General features: G+C 38.0%; 3 protein-coding genes across 4 annotated transcripts; 1 reads left to right on the top strand and 2 right to left on the bottom strand.

The window, feature by feature from the left end:
* The first annotated feature begins 540 nt into the window (after positions 1-540).
* Positions 541-5,840, top strand: asl (argininosuccinate lyase). Of its 2 annotated transcripts, none has more exons than XM_034139825.1 (16): positions 541-682; positions 892-1,086; positions 1,677-1,760; positions 1,940-1,996; positions 2,100-2,197; positions 2,285-2,362; positions 2,442-2,519; positions 2,609-2,661; positions 2,804-2,866; positions 2,983-3,097; positions 3,528-3,612; positions 4,078-4,137; positions 4,249-4,332; positions 4,741-4,821; positions 5,209-5,315; positions 5,490-5,840. In XM_034139825.1, exons 1-16 carry the CDS (start codon positions 668-670, stop codon positions 5,632-5,634), a joined length of 1,398 nt encoding a protein of 465 aa, XP_033995716.1. In that variant the 5' UTR covers positions 541-667; the 3' UTR covers positions 5,635-5,840. The 2 variants fall into 2 exon arrangements, with proteins under 2 accessions (XP_033995716.1, XP_033995717.1); XM_034139826.1 differs by having other exon boundaries at positions 541-687.
* Positions 5,841-6,216: 376 nt separating this feature from the next.
* Positions 6,217-12,577, bottom strand: LOC117490211 (carbonic anhydrase 4-like). The gene is made up of 8 exons (XM_034139827.1): positions 12,454-12,577; positions 9,934-9,981; positions 9,046-9,210; positions 8,793-8,938; positions 8,307-8,399; positions 8,139-8,205; positions 7,849-8,012; positions 6,217-7,177 (listed from the first exon to the last, which is right to left on the bottom strand). Exons 1-8 carry the CDS (start codon positions 12,506-12,508, stop codon positions 6,989-6,991), a joined length of 927 nt encoding a protein of 308 aa, XP_033995718.1. The 5' UTR covers positions 12,509-12,577; the 3' UTR covers positions 6,217-6,988.
* A 734-nt stretch (positions 12,578-13,311) lies between these two features.
* aldh3a2b (aldehyde dehydrogenase 3 family, member A2b) lies at positions 13,312-22,970 on the bottom strand. The gene is made up of 11 exons (XM_034140254.1): positions 22,866-22,970; positions 21,723-21,885; positions 20,724-20,955; positions 18,562-18,647; positions 17,839-18,047; positions 17,594-17,711; positions 16,930-17,071; positions 16,672-16,838; positions 16,469-16,568; positions 14,693-14,931; positions 13,312-14,070 (listed from the first exon to the last, which is right to left on the bottom strand). Exons 2-11 carry the CDS (start codon positions 21,882-21,884, stop codon positions 14,056-14,058), a joined length of 1,470 nt encoding a protein of 489 aa, XP_033996145.1. The 5' UTR covers position 21,885; positions 22,866-22,970; the 3' UTR covers positions 13,312-14,055.
* Between the last annotated feature and the right edge of the window lie 1,409 nt (positions 22,971-24,379).

Below are 24,379 nucleotides of genomic sequence, written 5' to 3'. Positions count from 1 at the left end.
ATCAAGGATAAACACTTACAAATATCTCATTTGGTTTGTATGTCCACAAGACCGAAATAAAGACTCCACAAAAGGTAAAACGTACATCTATGTCATTCTTGTTTTTTCCTTATTTGTGTTCTTATGATGCCATGATAGATAGTTTCCCAACAATTAAGAGGCATCACTTCGACACTTCCCCATACCAGTTTTTGTCACCCAACTTGATCAAATACAGACAACAAAAATGACATATGAACAATTGCAAATAATAAACAAGGAAAACAAGTGCCAGGGAATTCGGTAATGACAAAAACAAATGTGAATCATTCAGTAATTGTATTGTGCAGGAAGCTTTTTACATTCAATAAAAGTAAAATACATATGATGAGAAAACAAGCCAATGGATTATATGATTCATAATTCAATAATTTGATAAAAGCCATGTCATTATTATAGAAATAGTTTTCTTAACTTTAAACGGATGACGTAATATGAGAAGCAGCGTGGAACGTCTTCGGTGACGTCTTTTAAAGAGATACACACACCTTTAGAGGGAAACTGCCTCGCTGTAGCCTCACGTCTAGAAGCTACGTTATTATTGGGTTGTAGTTGGCATTCAACTTCCCCTCTGCCGAAATATTGTTTCACCGGACAAAACCGCTACAGACTGCGACCGGCGAAAAACATGGCCAGCACAGAGGTAAGGTAAAGCTTGAGGCATCTCGACCACCGGCATACATGTGTTTTTGTTGTTTTAACACCCAGCTGGAGCTAAAGCAAGCCGTCAAACTAGGACCACCATTGTATACAGACACATGTAACGGCGAATATTGTATTGTTTCTACCAACTGTGTTCCATCTAACATTTAGCTAAAGCCAGTAATGCTCCCTGTCTGTGCCGCTTGTCAGGGAAATAAACTTTGGGGAGGTCGCTTCGTGGGAGACACTGATCCTATCATGGAGAGGTTCAATGCATCCATCGCTTATGACAAGAGGATGTGGGATGCTGACATCCGAGGGAGCAAGGCTTATGTGAAAGCTCTGGAGAAGACAAAGCTGGTCACCACAGATGAGATGAATCAGATTTCACAAGGACTGGATCAGGTGAACACACACACAAACGGAGAGATTAATACATGGGAAATAAACTGACTTTAAGTTCACCACATGATAAGCCTAACACTGTGCAGCGAATAGTCTGTGTGATACTTCACTTTCTGACTACAATGCTCTCACTTGTCTTGGGAATACACTCATGTTGCATAATGGGTATGTTTGTCTTCCCTGTCCTACACTGTTTATGTAGGTTAATAGATGACAGCTGAAAATGTGCCATGGGGCAGAATTCCTCTCTGTATTATGCTGAGTTTGTGCTGGACAATACTATCATCATGTGACAGATGTAAGCTGCCTAACAGCCTCAGTTTAACAGTCAGCTCAGGTTTTAGGCGGCCTTCTTTACCCTGGTGTTATGCTTTGGCAACGCAATTGAAATTAAGCAACTAACACAAAACACAAACAAACATAATGTTGATGTAAAATGTAATTTAAGTGGTTTGTGCTGCCTCTAACTCAGTAGGTCCATAATGCATTTAAAAGCTCTCCATGTCTTTGTTAAACGCAGAGAAGAACTCTTTAATTGCACAGCATAGGTTTAACTTATTTAGTGATATCATCTTTTTTGGATTCTCCAGATTTCAGAAGAGTGGTCCAAAAGTGCTTTTGTGATCAAACCTGGAGACGAAGACATTCACACTGCCAATGAGCGCAGGCTAAAGGTGAGATAAGGCTTATGAGTTTCACATAAATCAGCAGAAGTGAGTCAAAACGGTATTTAACATAATAATGATTCCTTTAGGGTTATTAACATACTCTGTCTGTCATCCTTGGTAGATTGGTGTTGCCTGTGATGAGTATTTATTTATTTTAGTCCTTTTACTGCCTGTTATTTTTTCAGGAGCTGATTGGTGCACCTGCAGGGAAGCTGCACACAGGCAGGAGCAGAAACGACCAGGTTTGTTTTTACACTAAAATTATTGTTTGCAGCCTATGTTTTACTTTTCTGTAATAACTAGCTGATATCAGTAGACCGTGCTGCGTGTGTTTGTGTCATCCAGGTTGTGACGGACATGAGGCTTTGGCTGCGAGATGCCATCACCACCCTGACAGACAATGCCCTACAGCTGATGTCCACCATGGTGGAGCGGGCGGCAGCGTGAGATAGAAACACATTTACACAAACAACAAATACACTTTTCCCTGTTCTTTTCAAAAGTTGTGTCTGTCTACTGTCACCTTTCAGAGAAATTGACGTCCTGTTTCCCGGTTACACTCACATGCAGAGAGCTCAGCCAATCAGATGGAGCCACTGGATTCTAAGGTGACCTTTTTAATAAAGTGAACTTTTATTTCAGATGATCTTTTGTTAACGACAGTGACGTTTGTTTCTTTGCCCTCAGTCATGCTGTTGCTCTGAGCAGAGATGTGGACCGACTTCAGGAGATCAAGAAAAGGGTTAATGTCCTACCTCTTGGCAGGTATGCTTTGAACACAAACTCACGGTCTGAAACTGACTTTCTCCCATTGATCTGATAATTTAATAACAAGGATTCTTGTTGTTTTGCAGTGGTGCCATTGCTGGAACACCATTTGACATCGACAGGGAGCTACTGCGGAAAGGTCGGGCCAAAACATGTCAAGATTATCCTCTCAAAAGAGTTTGAGAGCACATTTGTGGCAGCCATCTTTCACCTGTGTGTGGTTTATTTATAAAAATTAGATTTTTATTAAGTTAAACTATACAATTTCTCCTCATGTGTAGAGTTGGAGTTTGATGGAATCAGTATTAACAGCATGGACGCCACAGGCCAAAGGGACTTTGTCGGTACGTAAAACCTTACATGTCTTTCAAGTCATTTGAAACATAAACATACAAAAAAAGATAATTGTTCTGTGTTCTCTACGTTTCTTCATGTAATGCCTCTGTGTCTGTTTCTTTAGCGGAGTTCTTATTTTGGGCCTCATTGTGTTTGACCCATCTGAGTAAGATGGCCGAGGACCTGATGCTGTACAGCACAAAAGAGTTCTCCTTCATCTCGCTCTCTGACGCCTACAGGTCGGTTTGTATTTTATAACATGGTCCTAAAATACAGTTTGCACATGATCTTAAGACTACACACATTTGGATCAACTTGTGACAAGTGAGGCATTTTGTATTGTTTGTACAAAGCTCCACATGTGCATTACTCCAATTCAATATAGTAAATGATATTTGAAAATGTCCGGGTGAATTTATAATAGTTAGTCAGTAAACAAAAGCTCCCATACGTTTAAGGGCTACTGTGAACAAATAATGTTATTCACTGAATGATGTCAAAGTGAAATGAAAACGTTTCGTTTTTACTTTCACTTCACTTTTTTCACCTCAACCATCAGCTTTATGAAATCTTAGAGCTGTATTAAGCCCAGCCTTTAATTGTGCATTTAAACCTGCATTTACCTTGTTTCCTTTCTTCTTCTCCCCTATATACTTGCTGATTGTGCAGCACAGGCAGCAGTCTGATGCCCCAGAAGAAGAATGCAGACAGTCTGGAGCTGATCAGGAGTAAAGCAGGTCGTGTCTTTGGCAGCGTAAGACCTCTGACTAAAGATACAATATTGTTCAATTATCTTTGAATCAAAGGACCTTAATTGGCACTTAATATTGTGTCTGGAGAACTCAAACATGTAAAAGCACTGCAAGTAGTGTAATCAAAGACAATTTGTTTCATAGCTTACTATTATTTTTAATAGAAAATGATTGATTAAATGAATGAACTGCATATCTTTCACCATTTCCTAGTAGCTTTATTCTGGAAGAGCAGCGCCCTCATGTGTCATAGAGTTATCACTATTTTTTACTTTAGAATCAAACCTGGCAACCCTCATTGTAAAAGTCGTCAGGTTTTACTAGTTTGTAGCTTTATGTATGATCCTTTATATCTCTCAGAAGCAGAGCAGCACATTCAGGCTTGCTATTTTTGTCAAGTTGTGTTAGTTTGTATGACTCGTTGCTGCTTTCTTGTAAAACTCACGTGTGTACTGTGTGTATTCCAGTGTGCAGGGTTCATGATGACTCTGAAGGGCCTGCCCAGCACCTACAACAAAGACCTGCAGGTATGAAAGTGTGTCTTTTGTGTGCTTTCACTTCATTGGAAGGACTTTTTCTGTGTAATTTACACCTAGCTTTTTTGTCATGCTGTCTTTGTCCTTGACATCTTTCTTCAGGAGGATAAGGAGGCCATGTTTGACTGCTATGATACTGTCCACGCTGTGCTGCAAGTGACAACTGGAGTCATGTCAACTCTCAAGGTCAGAGATTAAGTCACTGTTTATTATTTAGAAAAAAAACCACACTGCTCAGTCTCATTGTTGCAAGGAGGTTGTTCATCATTTTCATAACTTTGAAAGGTTGCGACTGCTTGGCTTTATATTGTGTTAAATCTTGGCTTCTTTATTTATCTTTTTTCTTTTGACACACTGAAAGAAACGGTGACACAATGAATAAAACCCAAACGTATATAAGCAGAAAGAAAGACAATAGGCCAAAATGTGCAGGTTTTATAGACACCAATTTCATAGCATTGCATACAATATTTTATGATTCTGCTACTTAAGATATCAAGACTTTTTTGTTAAAGCAACCGTTTAAAAGAAGGAGAAATTGTTTGGACAGAGGTCCAATGATTTTGATTCCTTCGATGTGTCTCCTGCTTTCAGATTAACCAGAGTGTGATGCAAGCGGCCCTCAGTCCGGACATGTTGGCTACTGACTTGGCCTACTACCTTGTGAGGCAGGGGGTAAGTTGTGCTTCCCTTTCTACGAATATTTCCACAAAGTCTTTATAAAGGAATTTGGTTAAAATAAAGGTTTTAAACAAATAATACAATGTGAATATTCTTAGGAGGCTGTTTTACGATCACTATAGTTCACTTTAGTACACAGATAATAATGATGACATTTATTTTTGTTGATTAATTATGATATTTATCACATCTTCATGTCAACTGTTCAACCAAGTGAAAAACAACTCTTGACTATATATATTAAGGCATTTTTTGAAAGTTCTGGTAACTTTATTTAACATGTGCCGAAGAGAACAATACTTTACATGTAGGATAGCTATAATAAAGACAATAGTAAACAAAACAAGTTATGGTTTTCCATGTATTTCTTTTTAACCCTAGGTGCCGTTCAGAGAGGCCCATGGTATCTCTGGAAAAGCGGTGTTTGCTGCTGAATCCAAAAATGTCGCCCTGAATCAACTCACTGTGGAAGACCTGAGTGCTCTTAGGTGACTGTCTTCTTCCCATTAACACACACACAACTGCTAAAAGACTCAAACTCAACCATTACTTTATTTTCAAGCAACAGAATTAGTACAAGTTCCTCTTCCATTATTTTCTCCTCCAGCCATTTTGATTTTCTCAACTTCCTCTCTCTTTCTTTTTCTCTACTGTGGTTTTAGCCCTCTGTTTGGAAGTGACGTGTCCTCGGTGTGGGACTACAGCAGCAGTGTGGAGCAGTATCAGGCCCCTGGAGGCACGGCCAAGAGTAGCGTTTCTGCACAGGTAGACCACCTGAGGGACTGGCTTAAGAAACAGACGCAGTGACATCTACCCAATTCCACCTTAACAATTTGAATCAGGTTTACTGCCAAAATGTAGGTTAGTATGAAATGTCAGTTTGAGGTCAAGAGACTTAATCATTCTTTTTAAACATTTTAGTTGGTTGGTATTTAACCAAGGGATGTTTGAAATTGTTACAAAGGGCTGGAGTAAAATAGTTAACAAAAGAAATAAATGTTACTGAAACAGTGTTTTACAGCTGTGTCATTGAATCTGATTGATTTCCACCACACATCATTAAGGTAATGTATCTTTCTTTTCAAACCCACACAGACACAGTGGTGCGGTTTATTGGCATAACAATACATTTGTTAATTCATGAAAGTCAAGAAATTGTTCAAACATGAACTATCTGCACAAAGTAACAGCTATGTCAGTAAAATAGGTTTTCTAGTTAGTTTATTGGTTACGTTTAGAGCATCAGTGTCAATTATAAGTCAAAAACTTGACTCTTAATAAATTCCACACAATAAAAGAGAAGGCGAAACAACGCACATTTTTTTTCTTAAGGCAAACTAAACACTTTTAAGTATTTATACAAAACACTTGATGATTGAAGACACACAATCAATCAGATCAGATTTTATTGACATTGTATCAATCATTTTTATTATCTCTAAAAAACGAAATCATATCATTTCTAACATAACATTATTTAGGTCTATTTTGTGATTGTACAAGGGTTTAAATACATTCACTGTTTTTTTTTTACAAATCATTTGTTTTCTCTACAAATTAACAAGTGTACAGAATATTAAGGAAATGCCTTGATCGTCTAATTTTCCAGGCTGAGTGTTCTGATTGTCAGGGAAGAGAACAATATGCAGGCTAAGTTACATAAAATAGCAGTTAATGAAAAAGGAAAGACCCTCAGATTGTTATTGATAGAAAGACAAACATAACCTATTGTTAACCATTAATTATACACATTTTCATTTTCATCACTCTTCTTCTACTGTAAAACATATATATGGGTAAAGCAGATTAGAGTAAATCAATAGCAACAGTTTTCATTTATAAAATATTGACTCCTAATGACAACAATAAGGAAAGTTGACGTAAAGGCCTAGAGGTAAAGATCCTACTCACACAGAAACTGCATATTATCCAGACTTTAAATGAGGTCATGATGATATCAGGTCAACAGGCCCGTTCCTCCTAAATAGCTAGTACAGAGCTGACTTGTTCACTACTGGAAAAAGGTAAATACACATTCTACAATAGCACATCTCTCAATGTCACATTGACACTTACAAAAAAAGAATAACCATGAGCATTATGAACAGTTCACTATCACACAGGTAAAAGTAGTTTTGGCCCTAAAATCAGATGTGCTGAGTCAGTGTATCAGACCGGTTCTCCCGAGCAGGACGGAGGAAACCCCGACCCACCAGTGCATCACACCCCCCAGAGCGGCGCCCGCCTTGGACCGATACACCACCCTGCCGTCCAGAGGCTGCGTAGGTCTGAAGATGTCCGTCATGGGCTGTCCCGTCCAGAATCGACACTGCTGAGTTATCGCATCCAGCTGCAGTGGGTAGGAAAATAAACCTTTTTTAGTCAAAGATAAAAATGTAAAACTGAAAAGAAATTACATGGATGTGTCTTAAAGTGAATCAAGGGTTACTTTTCAAGGCACAGATACATTTACTCTGCACACGTTTAAATTACTTTTGACCTAATCAAGTCTTTTTTATTTTGAATAGTCGTCAGGGATTCAATAATAGAGTATCTGTTCAAGCTTTCCCAAGAACCGATCTAACAAAGTTCATGGGCCCTTCAATTAAATGCTTCATTTACTTGAATATTTGGAGCAACTCTTATATTGTTATAAAGTAAATAAAGTCCTACCAGCAATTCTTCATGCTGAAACTGTTTAGCTTAAGTTGTTTTCAGCGTAAACGCAATATAGGCATTAGGCTTTTCACACTTTGTATACAAGATAAGATAAAGAGTTTATGTCTCTATTAGTAACATCCAACCAAAGGTGCATTTTGAAATATATTTTGGGATGGAAATCTATTTACGAAACATTTTGTTATGTAGGAATTATTTACAGTCTCACTAACAAGAGTCTTTAAATAATTGTTTTATTTTATGTCAAAGTGTTTGAAGGTTCACATATTGAGGAAATACAACCAAGAACAATTATTTGTCATCAGTGTGTTGAGTCTTAGCCTTTAATCTATAGTTTCTCACCTGGAGGCTGCTGATGGGCAGCGTCCTGTGGAACAGCGTCCAGGCTACGGCCTGCTCACATCCTGGAGTAGTCATGGAGCCCACATAGCGGTAATAACTGAACAGGTCCTTATCTGACGGGATAATATCACTGAGCCTGAAGTTTGGGATCACTGTGCTGCTGCCTGAACACACAAATAAGTGTTTTAAAGAGGGTTAGTTTGGTAAAAGACTGAAAATAACAATTTATTTCAAAGGCTAAGTCCATTAATATGAAGAAAGTTCTTCACATTTGAGAAGTTCACTCATACCATTCTTTTTTACTCGGCCAAGAGAAGCTATTACTGAGTCCAGATGAGGATTATCATCTGGTGATTCCTGTGAGGAAGACGCCAACATTATGACACAAGCCAAAATGGTGCTTTTGTATTTGTATTAAGAGTGCAGAGTAACGCAGACTAATTCATGTATTCTATTACCTCAAACAGGAAGGCAAGCAGGGCTATACCTGCCATGTCATGTTCGGCCTCTGCCAGAGAGCCGTACGGTTCCTTGATGTGGACGATGTGCAGCTGAAACCCAAAACACAGCTAAATGAGTTACAGTAGTGGAGAGCATTTTATACTGTGCACTGTGTTAAACACACATTTGTTAAAATATCAGTATATTTTTGTGGGGGAAAGTATTAATAAAGGGTAGTTGCATTTTTCTCTACTCATTGACTGATACTGTAAATATGCACAGCTCATGTAAATCCTAAACACTTTGACTATGCTTTTCAGGTTCTTCTAAGTCTATTATTCCTACCAACATTGAAGACTTAATTAATGGTTGCATTTCCGGCATGTTTGTAAAACATTGACCCTCAATGGTCAGTAAGGAATGAAGCTGTTGGACCTATTAGACCCCTGTCACTTTAATATTTAAATAGCTTAACATTTTTCATTGGCTCCTGTGTGACGTACCTCCATGGGGAACTGCTCTCCATCAATGGTGTGCTCTGATCCGGGTCTCCCATTGCCTCCCCAGTGGAAGTGAAACTGGGCGGCTCGGTAATGACCGGGCAGAGCTCCTCCAGTCAGACGGACCGACTGCGGCAGAGCAAAGTGAGCTACAGCCAAGAGAATACATTTGTTAAAATTAAATTGTGAGAGGTGTTAACAACTGGTAAATAATAGTCTGGAGGGAAAGACACCAAGAAAGCAGGCTCCTAATCACCAGAGTGTCCTTTGTTTTCCACTGTGATGTTGATAATGTTGGTGTGACCGATGAAGTTGAAGGGCGGCAGGGCGCTGTTGACGTGCACTTTAGTTGAGACGATGTTGATTGGGGATTGGCGAAGTCCTCCACAGCTGGGAAACTGAGCTGCCCATCGAATAGGATCTGAAAACATGAACAACATCACGTTTGGGCTTCAGTGCCTGATATTCCCCCCAAAATGTATAAAGTACTTTAAAACCCCCATAATGCACAATATAATTTCCCCTCCAGGTTTTATTTGATTTCTTGTACTGTTAACCCCACTGAGAATGAACACAAAGTCTGCTTAGGTAACCAAATGTTCAATTCTTTTTAGAATTTGCTAAAAGCAGGAGTGAAGGTTTCGTCTGGTTTATCTCTGCTTTGGATTTGTGTTTGTCACAAGGCCTGAGGTGTGTGTTTTAAAGAATGTTGTCTTGTATATTGGGCAACTTTATGGAACTGTATGCAAAAATAATGTAATCACATCATTTAAATAATGGGGCAAATGTTTGAGCTAACAGTTGCCTTTACACATCCAGAACTATCATTTGCAGTCTGTTCTCCTAAGAGCCTTTTCTTTTAAAACATCTGCTTTCTGTGGTCGAAAATAAAACTATGAATATAAGCTAAATCTGCATAAACTGCAGAGTTGGGTGATTATTCTCTGTTGATTCATGACTACGAGCGACCCCTTTCACATCCAAGTGATTCATTGTTATTGAGTACTAAAACTATTAAAACATTCAAATTCATACAAAAATAGGTTTGGATCAGTTTTGTACAAGAATGTGACGGATATGTAGTGTTTTTTTGACCATTTGGGGGTTTTCTCTTGAAACATGTGATAGTCTTTTCATTTCTTACCTCTGCATGTGTCGTCACAGGAGTACTGGCTCTGGTAACACCACTGAGCTGCAGAGAAAGCACAGCATTGAGTTCAGACACAGACTAACTGTATAGTAAAGGCTAGTCACTTCTCTCTTGTGCCAAACAATATGGCTTTCTCTGGTTAATACATGAGGCATTATTCTTCTCATTTCCACGGCCCATTAGCCACATTGTTTTTGTTCTCAGTCAGCGATCTCACCGGCTGATCTACTAATGTGTTTGTGCTCTGTGAGCTTTGAGAAGTCAGATCAGGTAAACACTTTCTCAGACACACACACAAAAGATCTGTTTTAATTCTCACATTACTAATCATGTCCTACAGAGGCTTTTTTGTGTGCTCATCAGTTCTCTGATAGCAGTTATATTGACAAAACAAAACATATCATCAGCACTGAAATTGATGATGTAAATCCATCACAGGTCACACTCAGTCACCAGCTGACGGTCAATGCACTTTAACCAGAGGTTACATAAATACTGAAAATAACAACTAGGACTAGGGCATATTGTGTTTGAAAGAAACCACAATGACTGCTTTAATTTAATGATTTACTGTTGCGACAATGCGCTAAACACAAACAAAAAAGCAACCAATTTTGTGTTGAATAGTTTGAATTATATGAAAGTTTATATTTCTCTCAATTATTTAGTTGCACTATTAAAAACAGATGATAACCAGTTTTAGAATATGCTGTACAAACATCAATGTTGTTTTCTCATTTGCCAATAAACAAATAGGTTTCTAAAAACTAGAAATGCTTTATGTGACAAATCTAATCTCGGTATTAACTGTAATCACAGGACATGACCTCTGAGTGACCTCTATGTGAGATTCTCATTTACAACAGTGTGCACATAGAAAGGCCAGCTGCAGTACATGCCTGAAGTGAAAAACATAAAAAAAGAACTACATTTAATTTGACATTTTCATTGCTGAAGTTGGCATAAGGAAAAAATGGATATACATTGTTGATAAATTATAACTAAATAAATGACTGCCTTGTAATGTGTCTTTATTCCCCGCTGTAAGAAATAAGCTGATTTACTGATTCAAATTAAAACAGATACTGCAGGCCTGAATGCCAAGGCATTTACGCTTCAAAAATCACAAGTGGTGTTCATTTGTGAAGCATTAAGCATGTCCATCCACCAGGTGCAGTCTCAGTGTTGTGCTGTGGTTGTGTATTGTGTTGCTGATGTGAATGTAACTCCAGTGTTTGACTCTGCGGTGGGAATGAAAGGCGCTATAGAGAACCATTTAGCTAATATAGGAACACAGATTAACCCCGCTGCTTCCCACAATGCAATTCTGTGAAAGGGGACAACAGTTCTCACCAACTGAGAACAATGCACAGGTGGAGGCTGGCTTTGCTCCGCCTGGCTCGAAATACACCAGTGCCAAATGGAGAAAAGTCAAACCCTTTTATATCACCAGCTTAATTTCTTTCCTTTTCTTTTCCTCATACATCATATTTTTCAGAGGTCTTTGTTTTACAAGTCACAAGTAACTAAGTCTTTGCACTTTAGTTTCAAGTCCTTATAGTTGACTTATTTTACGTCCAAAACAAGTCATAACTAGGTCTTTTAAACTGAATGTTTGAAACCGATATACTATATATATATATAAATACATATATATATATATACTAGAAAAGACTCAGTTGTGTTAAGGTCTAAGTCAAAGTGCAAGTTGTTTTTTAATTTTCTCAAATAATCTAAATTGTGTTTTCAGTCTGTCTTAAGACCAAGTCATGTGACCCGAGTCCTCACTTAATATTTTCTCTAATAAAACTGCATTCTAGATAAACACATACAATAAATAAATCGTTTCTTACAATTTGTTAAGCCTTTTAAGTAACACAATCTAGGTTTTAAAAGAATAAATAACACAATCATCATCTTACAAATGAAGAGTTGAACTCCTAAGAAATAGAAACTTGTGGTGGCTAATGTTGGCTCATTTTACTAACTGCTATCGAAAAAAATACATTGTCTCACTTTTAAAACAAATCCATGCTTTCATAAAACATCTTAAAAGTGGATTTTTTTCTTCGCTTATGCTGTTTTCAATTTAATGTTTTTGACTGCTTGGACAAAACAAGACATTCTGATCTTTATAGATGGAGGGTTATTTGATGAATTGAGAAACAAATCAAGTATATTGTTCACGACAATAATCTCTCATCACTTGTTGAATGTCTCTCATTTGTGGCCAGTTCAAGCAAAACATATGTATTTTTCCTTTTTGTATTTGAACTGTCATAAAGAGATACAATGAACCACTGGTTGACATGGAACAAACTAATATTTGAAGGAAATCAGTTAAAAATATGAATTTCTTCGCATCAGAATTTTTTTTTCCTGCTTTTTAGAATTATCTCTTACCTGTGACTGAAAATCACTGCTTTGATTACGTTAGTTATTTTGCTGATTTTCATGTCAGAGCATTCTAAGTGTATGTGTGTGTATATGTATGTGTGTGTGTTTGTATCCTACCTGTGCACTGAGAGAAGAGAGAAAGCAGAGTCGGGAGGTAGACTGAAAAATCCATGATCAGCAGAGACCTGAGAAGATCTTGACAGACTAATTTCAACTGCTTTCACATACTGACAATGAGCTGCACTTGAGGGAGGGAGGGAGATTTAATGAAAAAAGGTGTGTGTGGAAAGAGAGGGAAAAAATGTCTCTCTGAGAAAGTTGTCAGGTGTGAGAACGAGGAAAGAGAGGCCCCTCTGTGGCCAAAGCAGATACTATGGTGTTATTTCCAGATAGCTTCTTGCTTGTTAAACTGAAATGTAAGATGAGACCTTCCGAACATTTTGTCGACAAGTCTACAAGACATATGTATAAAAAGTTATATAAAGTATTTTCTGGTTCCAGAGAGGTACCATTAAGTCTCTTGAGTTGTCACTTAAGGCAAATCTGGTTCAAAGAAAAATGTGATTGTGTTGCGCAGAGAGACTAATTACTGATTACTCTGACCTGCTCTTTGCTTTGGATTGGTTGGGAGGGATATTTAGTATCTCGGTATAGTGCATGCTTAAACTAAGTCAACGTTAGTTTATTCAGCAACACCTGGTTTCCTACAAATCAACCCTTACTTTCCTGATGTGATAAAGGCCTTTTTCTTCTGATTAGTAGGCTAATATTGTGCATGCTAGCTCAACTGGCTTTGAATGTACAATAATATAATGATACATTATGAAAATTAAAGTCATGTCACAAACGGTTACATGTAGAAATATATTTATTTGATTATTTATCCAATATAAAGATACATGCAATTATTCAATTAAGTATTTCAAAAATCCCTTAACATTTGACTTATGTGCTAAAACAAAACAGAAACATTCAGAACATCAAGTTGTTTAAAATTTAACAAACAATTTACACATTTAAATTTGTTACAGGCATATGGTGTTCTTAGAAAAAAGACATAAAGACATCCTTCATATAATTGTGTTAGATTATTTCAGGTGTTTGTCAACTACAGGAAGTCTGGACAAATGTTCTGCATCTCTGCTGTCACTGTGAGGAAAACAAACCTTCACTGGACAGAAGTACCTTCAGGCTGAATGTTTAGTTAATGGATCATCTATCATTGAAATGGAGAGGACACAATGTGAACTGTAGGTAACTCCTACATGTTAAAAACAGCTTCATTATTCAGCAATATCAACTTACTTCATTTTCTCGGCCCTTAAGTAAAACATTCTTTATTCTGATTCTGCCTGTGTGTATAACTGTAATTATTCACATTTAAAAGCATTCATTAGCCAAATCACAGCATTTCTATTTTACATTTAAAAGCATTAATTAGTTGAATCACAGCATTATATTGTACATTCAAAAGTTGAAATGATTTTTTTAAAGTACTTAAGTGTGCATTCATGGGAATAAATAATTACCTTCATTAAAATAAGCTGCTTGCTGCAGTGAGCTAGGTGACACTGGATAACACAACACCCTGAACCTGAGACAGCAGTCCTGTGAGACGCTGATCTGATTGGTTCAGTCTCCTTGATGAAATGGTTTGAAATGCACGTTGCTCTTCTCTTTAAAAGGCACACTTGTTGTCTGGAAAGGAGTGGGAGGTCTTCAAAGGAGATAATACTGTAGGAAAAGGAAGAACATTCTTTATAATACATGTATTAACACTGCTTGCAAATCAATTGCCAAGTCTTGCAAAGTCAAGTTGAGATGTTTTCCAACTATACAGGGCATTTCAAGTTTAGTTAAAAATCAAAACACTTGTGAAAAATGTACAGAAGTTGTGTAATTGTATAAAAAGGTAATAACTGCATTCCACCTTAAAATATCTTTTCATGCATATATCCATTCAACACATACAACACGGGAACACAAATAATTCTGCATTAATTGACTGCTGTAACACGTTTTTGTTTTTTGTTTATTTAAAAACACAACTATATCCTACGTTATGTAATCAGTGACATCAGTGTTTGGAGGGCTGTGAAGTCCATGTTTTATTGATTTATAAATTAAACTTCAAGGTCTTGGTATAAGCGACAGAAACAGAATATAGTAAGTACATGATAAACATAATTTCCCAGTTCTTTTTAACTGTTTAACACTTACAGTTAATGCTTGAATATGGTTATCTATCAATGTGGTCAATGTTTCTTCCTCCACTTTTGCTTCCGCATGACACACAATTAAAAAACGTTTTTGTCTGTGCAGCACATCATTGTTTCTCTCTTCCTGTGTGACTCACCTGCAGCACGACAGCAGCCACCACAGCCATCACGGCCAGGAGCGCCATCCGTCCAACCCAGCCCAGGTCCACGCTGTTCAGGATGAAGAAGCGGGCCCAGCCCAGTTTCTTGGATGTGTGAGGGGGGTAGCGCATTCTGTTCACACCCTCCATGTTCAGCTTTTTGATAAGACAGCTGCGCAGGTGGCTCAGCTGGTCGAAGCTGTACTTCCCGTGGTAGCAGCCCATACCGCTGTTTCCTGAACACATGAAAACAGAGGGAGAATGTTATTATTTTGAGTGTAAGCTGCAAAAATATGACTGCTTCAAGAGCCACATAATATAATAAATCCTAAGAACAGATAAGAAGTTAATAAAGACACAAGGAAAAGACTTTGCTCCAAACATCGAGCAGCTTCCCTAACCTTTCCACCTTAAAGGTGGGGTAGGTAATTTTGGAGAAACCAGCCCGAGTGCGCTAGAATTTGAAAATACACAGCCGGAAGAAATCTGCTACTTCCTTACAGAGCCCCTCCTCCAACACACACGAACGCGCACATGACCAATGAGGGCACGAGATAAGTTTGTGCACAGGCTGACAGGCAGGTAGGCCATCCAGTTATTTTAGCCGGGCCGGCTAAAATGATTGGTCGTGCTTTTTACAGTATTACGGCTTCCACAGATGACATTTTTTTATGGATTTTTTGTCAAAGCACTTAAGATATTCATTGCTATCGGGATGTTAAGAGCATTCCATGGAATATAACAAAAAGTGTATCTCGAGCCAGTTTCTCAAACTTACCTACCCTACCTTTAAACATAAATATAGTTTTTATCTTGGAAGATTGTTAGAAATATTATATGAAGTGGTTATGGCACACTGGAGAAATAACTTTGCTTCAACATTGATCAAGTGGTCTTTTGTGCTTGTCAAAAGAAAGTAAAAAATAAGAATCAAGTCATATTTGTGGGTAGCAGAAAATAGTAATTGTATCATCTACAATCGTAGAATGGGTGATGACCGGTAACTGCATATTTCTATTTGGGTTTCCAATACATCACTCAAATGCATGACGATTAGAAAGGTACAAAATAAGCAATAGGCCTTTGGTATGATAATTCCCAAACTAGTGAAAACTAGAGCGATGGTAGATTGTTTAACTTGCAGTGATCTAATTTCTCCTCTTTTAGATAAAAACAAAGGAGCATTTGTGTTCTCTTTAGGTCTCTACCACATGTTTCTTCTGTTCAACAAACTACAATGAATAATGATGATAAACACTGAACAGAACTCATCTTGTAATACTTCTGCATCAAAATGTGCAGACTTACTCAAAGGCGCCACCTGGTGACAGAAGCCAAACAGCACACTCACAAACATCAATCTGCATGAGGATACACTCATGAAAAGAAACAAGGACGCAATCACAAATTCACCTCTATATATAATATCGAAAATGGACTCCCTTATAAATGATATCAAACAGTGAGACAAAAAACACACAGCAACCTTGAAAGTATCAATTAATCCCTCGAAAACAGACTTTGCCACCATCAAATACACACTCAGAGCTATAATACATTATCGTGAGGAAATGCAAGAAAGCATGAAACAACACAGTTGACTCAATGTACATCTATCTATGTTCAAAAGGCATATTTGTCCAAATAAGGTTCCCTCACTTTAAGCAATAAGCATATTTACAAAATGTGCAATTATTTGCATCGCTGCAGAAGCTGGGTTTTAATAAAAAATGCTTGTTTTGGTACTATTTCTGCATTCCTATGTGTACTCACCGACTCCTCCAAAAGGCAGAGAGCCTACAGAAAAGTGTACGAGACAGTCGTTGGCCAGAAATCCTCCGCTGGATGTCTCGTCTGTCATTCTGTTTATCACCTTTAGAAAAAAGATGTTACACGTGTGAGTCTGAATCTACCTGTAGGTTCTGTGAAGTACTCTGCTGGGCATCTGCATGTGTGCAATGATTAATGTTAGATACCTTGTTATCTGATGAGAAGCAGTAGAGGGCCAGCGGTTTCTCTCCCTTGTTGATGAACTTGATTGCTTCATCCAAGCCACTGACCGACAATATGGGAAGCAGAGGTCCGAAAATCTCCTCCTGCATCACCTTCGCCTCTGGCTTCACGTCCCGCAGAACTGTGGGGGCTAAACACAGCGCAGAAACAATATTCATCCAATGCCGGCTTGATTTGCGATTTATTTTCATGTGAAGAGCGGTTGCAGTTAGAAGGATTACCTATGTAGCAGTCAGACTCCTCGTTGTCTCCTCCTGCAGCGACAGTGCTGCCTTCCAACATGTTCATGATCCTCTTGAAGTGGCGCTGGTTGATGATGCGTCCGTAGTCGGGACATGTCTTTGGGTTGTCTGTGTAGAACTCCTGCCAAAGGAAACAATATTATTACTACACAAATATCATTGTGTAATCAAGGCAAAGAAAGGCTATCTACACCCCCACCCCCCCCCCCTCCAAGAGGTTCTCTTTTAATATTCTATTATGGTGTTATCCATAACTACATGACTTTCTGATACTACAAGTTACAGTTCTTAGTCATTTTGTGGCAGATGACAGATTCACCTGTTTTTGAAGTCAAATCAAATCAAAGTTGACTTATATAGCCCAATAACACATAATTAGCGCTAAAAGATCATTCAAATGACAAGAAAATAATAAAAGACAATATAGAATGTAAAATAAAATTACAAGTCAATATAAATTCAATAAAAACAGCTTTCACCATATGTGGTTTTTTCTTTTTTTTAAAGGAAAGTCTTCATCACACTTTTCAAAGTTTGGACACTGTCTGCTTTCCTGATAAAAACAGGAAGCTGGTTCCAAAGAAAGGGAGCTACTAAAGATACAATTATAATGTTTTCGTATTGTGTTTAAGGTCTTATGTACCTTTATGGCCTTCTTGACCTCCTCGATGACCCGGTCCTGGATGCTGGGCTCACACAGGATGTAGTCTGGTGCGATGCAGGTCTGACCACAGTTAGTGTACTTTCCCCAGGCAACACGCCTATAGAGTAGGGGACGAGGTAAGAGGAGGGTCTCAGGAAGAAACAGCTACAGTATAAGACTGGATGAAAACAATGTTAAATATAAAACGAATGACAAAAATAACCATATTGAATCATCGTTCTGACCTGCAGGCTATGGTTAAGTCACAGTTCTTGTCGATGTAGCACGGGCTCTTTCCTCCCAGCTCCAGGGTGACAGGCGTCAGGTTTTTGGCAGCAGCCTCCATGATCAGTTTGCCCACCACGCTGTTTCCGGTGTAGAAGATGTGATCAAACCTCTGACGCAGCAGCTCCTGGGTCTCTGAAACTCCTCCAGTCACTACGGGGTAAAGCTCCTGACAAGCAGGACAAAAAACACACATTCAGACGTCACGAAGCAGCATGTTGTTTTCAAAGCAAAAAGATAAATGTCTTGTTGTGATACGTTTTTGTTTTTTTGTCTTAGCAGAAAAACACCTTGACTCCCTCTCTGTGTTAGCCTTTGTTGCTGTCTGTGTAGATATTTTTGCAGAAATAATACACTTGAAAAGACAAGCAAAACCTTTTACTTTAAATATTTTAAGCCTTTTTATGCATGGTTGCAGGTGTGCAAACAGTGTTTGTCTGATAACCTGTTAGTACACATGGCGTCAGCAGTAAAAAGGCTAGTAATGTGGACAAGACGTACAAACCAAAGTATGTATATATTTTTTTATCATATTTTTTCCCTATTTCTTTTTTAAATGTTCATATTTGTTCAGTTTTCTGTTCTGTCTAAATATGTTTACATTTGAAGAATAACAGTGTTTGGTTTCACTTTTATGAATGGGTGGATAACTGAAATGTGTATGTAATGTGCTCCATCCTTACTTTGTCGATGTAGAGTGGCAGCAGGTCCTCCATGACCTTTGCAGTGTGAACACACACCTCGGAGGGCTTGATCACAGCTGCATTACCTGGAGAGGTAACAAAAGCATACTATATCACAAAATAGAAGAACATAGTCTTTCATCTTAAAGTATAATTTATTATTTATTTCAGCAGAAATTCCCAATTGCTTCCCCATTGCTCCCCATAATCTTGTTTATTTGTAATGTATATGTAGTATCATTTCAACCTGCTGTACCTTGAGTTATTTTGGCCACTTGGAAGCAGCAGAACAAGTTGTGAACACTAAAATCATCAGCTGTGAGGTCAAAATGCAAACTTATTTTTACATAACCATCAGCGAAGAGGCAACAGAATAATTCGAGTCTATTTGATTTTTTTCTGGTGTGTACCAAATCCCAAGGAAACAGCCTATTTTTTCAAATGTTTAATCTAAATCATTGTGTCAGCTGCTGATGTTAACAACTGCCATGGACCATGACATTTAGCCTGATTATCTGTATTATGCACTTGCCAATAAATCAGTCGAGAAGACTTGGAACTTGCTAGAAAGATATGATTGTAGAGTGGTATCTGATAATGCTGGAGCAAAGGATAAAGTCCATGCTGTGCAAACACGTCCTCTATGGGGAGCAGGCTGACAGCTCTCAGTTCATTTAAGTCCTGCAGCCAGCAATGTTTGTGTCTAAACACGCTTTGTTCAAATGAAACACAAATGAGCTGTCTACACACGGAAGCTCTTGTAACACTTATATGTAAAACTATCACTGGGGACACGTTACAAACAAAAGATCCAACAGCAAATACTGCAGTGTCATGCTAAGCAACCACAGACAAACTCTCCACACTGAGCTTTGCATTACAAAAAGGAGAGAGTCAAGACACTCAGGACGTTTAGCTTCTGAATTAGAAATACATTATTCATGGCCTCACTGATTATTTTAGAGCAGAGTGATTCAACCTTGTCCTTTGAGCCATCACTGATAGGAACTATGCACAAAGTTGAGACATGTAGTAACCATTAACAACATGTTCTGCAGCAGTGTGTGTTAAATATGCCTTAGTGTAGAAACATTTTATTCTGATCCTACTGTTAATCCTTTAAATCTTTTGTGTCTGCGGAAGAAAGAGGCTTGAACCGGATTGAGGATCAATAATGTTAGGAAACGACTGGATTAACCATGAATTGAAATGGTAATGATCACAAGACAAAGAAACTCAACAAGACTGAAACAAATAAAAGAAGAAAACATGAGAGAACTGAAAAGCACACTGCCTCCAAAAATGAGTCTTGGTGATTTCGGCATGTTTGTTAATTTGTTTAACAGACTGTTACGTACACTTGGAAATGCCTCTACATATTGTGACCCCTTGTGCAATTTTGTGGATTAATCTTGCTTCACTGTTTCAAAATGTAACACATGTTGTCTGAGATGAGACAGATCTCTTCTCAAAGTTCATCACACAGGGAATTGACCAATGAAATCAGATAGAAACGCTGACCTTGTTATGTCACACACTGACACACAGACACACAGACACACGCACACACACGCACTGCTCTTTCACCCACCACACCTATCCTCAGTGGTGTAAGTCTATTTACTGAAGAACTGTACTTGTGTAAATGTACTGTACAATGTTGAGACACTTTACTTGAGTATTTCAATGTGTTGCTACTTTGTACTTCTACCCTACCTACTCAGAGGTGAATAGTGTAGTTTTCCTAGACTACATTTATCAATATTTTACTTACTTTGCACATTTGGATTAATAATGTGAAACATAATCAACACATAGGCCTTTAGTTACACATGGAGTAAATTCACAAGCTAACCTGCAGTCTACAAAGTCATTAAAACTAGCTTCACCTTTACCAGCTTTGATAATACTTGAATGTATCAATAATTATAATCAAAACATAAAATATATTATTCTGAAATAGACCAATCTGCATGATGAGTACTTTCACTTTTGGGACTTCAAGTATATTTTGATGCTTATACTATTGTACTTTTACTTGAGTAACATTTTACACAAGATTTTCTACTTTTACTTAAGTACAATATCTGATTACTACACTTATCCTCCCCCCACACACACACACACACACACACACACACACACACACACACACACAGTACCAGCGGCGATGGCTCCTATGAGCGGCTGGATGGTGACGGCCCAGGGATAGTTCCAGGCTCCGATGATGAGCACCACGCCCAGCGGCTCTGGTTTGATGTAGACGGTGTCCGAGATGGTCAGCAGGTTCTTCTCAACGGGCCGAGGGGCCGCCCACTCCTTCAGATGTTTGATGGCCGTGTTGAGCTCCCCCTCCAGACCCAGAGTCTCATACAGCTGTGTCCCCGCTTCGCTCTGGGGAGGAAGACAATAACGTTGAGGTTCCTCATAGCTAATGTTATATTTTCTCATGTCTTTTTGTCACTCACTGTAGTCAATGTATAGCCTGTTTGCAAATCAAAGTACGTTTTAAAATGATATCCAATTTAGTAGCTTGCTTTGTGGAAATCTCAAAGAGATAGTTTGGCTCTCTTGAAGTGTAGGGTGTTTGAAGTTTTAAAGGGTTACTTCAGATTAAAGTCATGCAATAACCAAAACAGACTAATCTTAACATAGCGCAAACTTAAACTAATATTGTTTTTCTAGGTGTCTAAAATGAGTTTTGCTGCTGCCTTACACCCAGCAGTATTTTCTTTTTCCGACTAGCCTAACTCTTAGGGAAACAAATATAAACTATCCTTTTAATATGTTTTGTATTCTACCTTATGCTTCAATATTATTTGCATCTTTAACTTGTTTGAGAACCATCGCGTCTTAAATGTTAACATCAATCAATAGTTCACATTATTTTTTAATTTGTTTAAACAATGTCAAACATTAAGCTTTGTGAACTGTGTAAAAACAGGGACAGCAATGGAAAGAAGTCCAGGATTGTGTCTTTCTCTCTCTCTCTTTTGAAGATTGAACCACGAAAACATGTTATTAAAACAGTGCATAGCAGCAAAAGGACTAAGAGCTAATGGTATCATGGTGGTTTTTTTTCTTATACTCCGACTCTCAAGATGATTGGAGACCAGGTATGGATTATTTTGTAACGATAAAATGTGCCTGTCACTACTCACCTTATTGAGATCTTTCTTGACTGCAGCTGAAATCACACTCTGTTTCTCAGTGAATAACCTCTGCAGGTTCTTCAGCTGGCGGATGCGGTGCTCTACAGATTTGGACCTTCCTGTTTCAAAGGCTTTTCTGGCACGAGCCACCGCCTGCTGCTCTCGGGACATCCTACAGAAAACATATTAAAAAAGGTTTAGTCTGCTCTTCTTACTGTATCCCTGAAAGGTATACAATGCCTAGTTATCTTTAGATGTATGTATTTCTTTGCAGTAGAAATCATGGTTAAGGACAAAACACACTTGCAATTATATCATATTATTGGCTACAGGCTACATAATGCAGTTTTGTTTTACTTGCAAAGAAGTAAACTAGTGTAGTATACACAAAATACTAATATTGTTGTATTAAGGATCTGATCGAGCCAGATCAAGATGCCAGTGAAAAACAAACTGTGAGCTGAAATGTTAAATCGTTTAACAGAAAAATACGTGGAAACTATTTTTGGCATTCAGTTCAACATCACAGTAATTTTAAAGGAGTACTAATGAGTTGAATGTATACAGTATACGAGATGAAAATAAATTATATGCCTTTGTTGTTTAATTGTGGCAGTTAAACCACTGCATGTTAACCAGATCACCAAAAAGCAATCCATAATCTCTCTTTGTACTAATGCAGTTGAAATGACCCTCCCACCATTTGACGTTACACTACTGTTGCTGTCGATGCTGCTCTTTTTTGTGAATAGCAAATTGAGAATGTGTTATAATAGGATTGTAACAAGAAACCTGCGTAAGAAATTATAAACTAAATCACTGGGTCAAAGTTGAAGTGAAGTAATGAGAATCAACAGTAACACATAATCACTTTGAAACAATACAGCCTTAATATCCGGTCCAGATAGCGGAGCCTTATAACCCTGTAACTGAACTTGAACTACTCTACAGTTGGTATGCCATATCTACGTTTATTTATTGGTTTTCTAATATTTTAAAGCTCGTTTGTTCTTTATAAATTAAAATATGTTTAGACTGTTCGTTTCGCTAACTTCCCACAGTCCCTCTGGTCGTTGACTGTAGCGGCTTGACATACTTTAGTAAACAAGAAACAAGAAAACATGGCACATTTTGTTTTGTTTATATTCCTACCTGATTAATTTGAGTAGCGGTTAATGTCTTGAGATCCCTCTTCGTCTTGATGGTGGAATAACAGTGGCTCAACAATGACAGCGGCAGAGCAACGATGTTCTCCTTCCCCGTTAGGTCACACCCCCTCAGGGGCAGGACCACACTGACGCTCCGGTTAGCTTTAGCCACGCATCATGGCTCCATGGAGAGCTGTTGTCTGTAGAGGTTGACCCCCAACAGATAGAGGTGAGAGAAGTACTCAGACCTCTTTTTATCTTGTATTTAAGTAGAAGTAGAACTACCAAAGTGTAGGGATACAGTTTTATAAGGAAATGTCAAGTATTTAATATGTTACTAAAGTCAAAGTACAAAAGTATTGGCATCTAAATAAACTCAGTACCAAAAGTAGGCTAAAAGTACTCATTATGCAGATTGCCCCATTTCAGAAATATATGATATTACATTGCATGTTACTTGTTAGACGCTTTTATCCAAAGCGACTTACATACTCAATACTGTGGGCAATCCCCACAGGAGCAATTTGGGGTGAAGTGTCTTGCCCAGGGACACAACGACGCTGACTGCAGTGGGGTTTGAACCTGTGCTCCCCTGATCCGAACAACAACGCACAACTGAAGGTTGTTTTAAAATGTGCTAAATAAATAAATAAATAAAGATTGAGATTGAGATAATGTGTTTATCACAGCTCCAGATGTGACTAAAGTGTTATTTAAGTGATGGTTACATTTCATATCATTAATCCAAATCTGCAAAGTAACTAAAGGTATACAATAAATGTAAAAGTACAATATTTCACTCTGAATTGGAGTGGAGTAGTATTAAAAAGTAGCATACATTGGAAATACTCAAGTAAAGTACAAGTAGCCTACATCAAAATTGCACATAAGTATTTGAGTACATTTACTTAGTTACTTAACACAACTGGCAATCAGTGTTGGGCAAGTTACTTCCAAAATGTAATATATTACATATTACTTATTACTGTCTTTTTAAAGTAATAAGTTACATTACAATATTACTGTCTCTGAAATGTAATGAGTTACACTACTTTTATATTACCTTTGAGTTACTTTCACCAAAATAACCGCAAAAGAATGGCTAGGTATTTTAAATGCTAAAATGTAGTTTAGTGCAGCTCATTATACATCCAGTGAAGGGCAATGTGGTATAGCATAACTAACAACTGTGTAGGCCCTTAAGGCTACTAGCAACTTTTATTACACGGCTTAATTGAATACTTGATTCTGATTGTAAATTCTTAACATGTGACACGTTGTTAATACAGTACAGACCACTGTCAAGGACTATAATGAAGGTTGCTAAGGAGGATCAGGAAAGAGAAAGGAAAAGAGGTTAAAAGACGGAGCCCTGGACATCAGATAAATCACCAGAAGAAGGCAGAGAGGAAGTAAACAATAACAGGACACGGAATGGGCTCTGTATTTTGTTTAGTATATGGCCATGTACAGGCCCGGTTCCAGAACAAAATGACTTGGGGTGCATCTGAGATTACA

The sequence above is a fragment of the Trematomus bernacchii genome, unplaced genomic scaffold (genome assembly GCF_902827165.1).
Source record: "Trematomus bernacchii unplaced genomic scaffold, fTreBer1.1, whole genome shotgun sequence".
Classification (NCBI taxonomy): Eukaryota; Metazoa; Chordata; class Actinopteri; order Perciformes; family Nototheniidae; genus Trematomus; species Trematomus bernacchii.
Note: the sequence above shows the minus strand (reverse complement) of the source record. Positions and strands in the feature narration are given on the sequence as shown.

Coding starts and splice junctions, on each gene's coding strand:
- asl (XM_034139825.1), top strand. Junction 1,761..1,939: donor CCAATGAGCGCAGGCTAAAG/GTGAGATAAGGC, acceptor TTATTTTTTCAG/GAGCTGATTGGTGCACCTGC. Junction 4,822..5,208: donor ACTACCTTGTGAGGCAGGGG/GTAAGTTGTGCT, acceptor TTTTAACCCTAG/GTGCCGTTCAGAGAGGCCCA.
- LOC117490211 (XM_034139827.1), bottom strand. CDS start 12,508: ATGGATTTTTCAGTCTACCTCCCGACTCTGCTTTCTCTCTTCTCTCAG. Junction 9,982..12,453: donor TCTCTTCTCTCAGTGCACAG/GTAGGATACAAA, acceptor CTTTCTCTGCAG/CTCAGTGGTGTTACCAGAGC. Junction 8,400..8,792: donor GAGAGCAGTTCCCCATGGAG/GTACGTCACACA, acceptor TTTGGGTTTCAG/CTGCACATCGTCCACATCAA.
- aldh3a2b (XM_034140254.1), bottom strand. CDS start 21,884: ATGTCCCGAGAGCAGCAGGCGGTGGCTCGTGCCAGAAAAGCCTTTGAA. Junction 18,648..20,723: donor CATAGGAGCCATCGCCGCTG/GTACTGTGTGTG, acceptor TTACCTCTCCAG/GTAATGCAGCTGTGATCAAG. Junction 16,839..16,929: donor GGAGTCTGACTGCTACATAG/GTAATCCTTCTA, acceptor CGCTGTGTTTAG/CCCCCACAGTTCTGCGGGAC.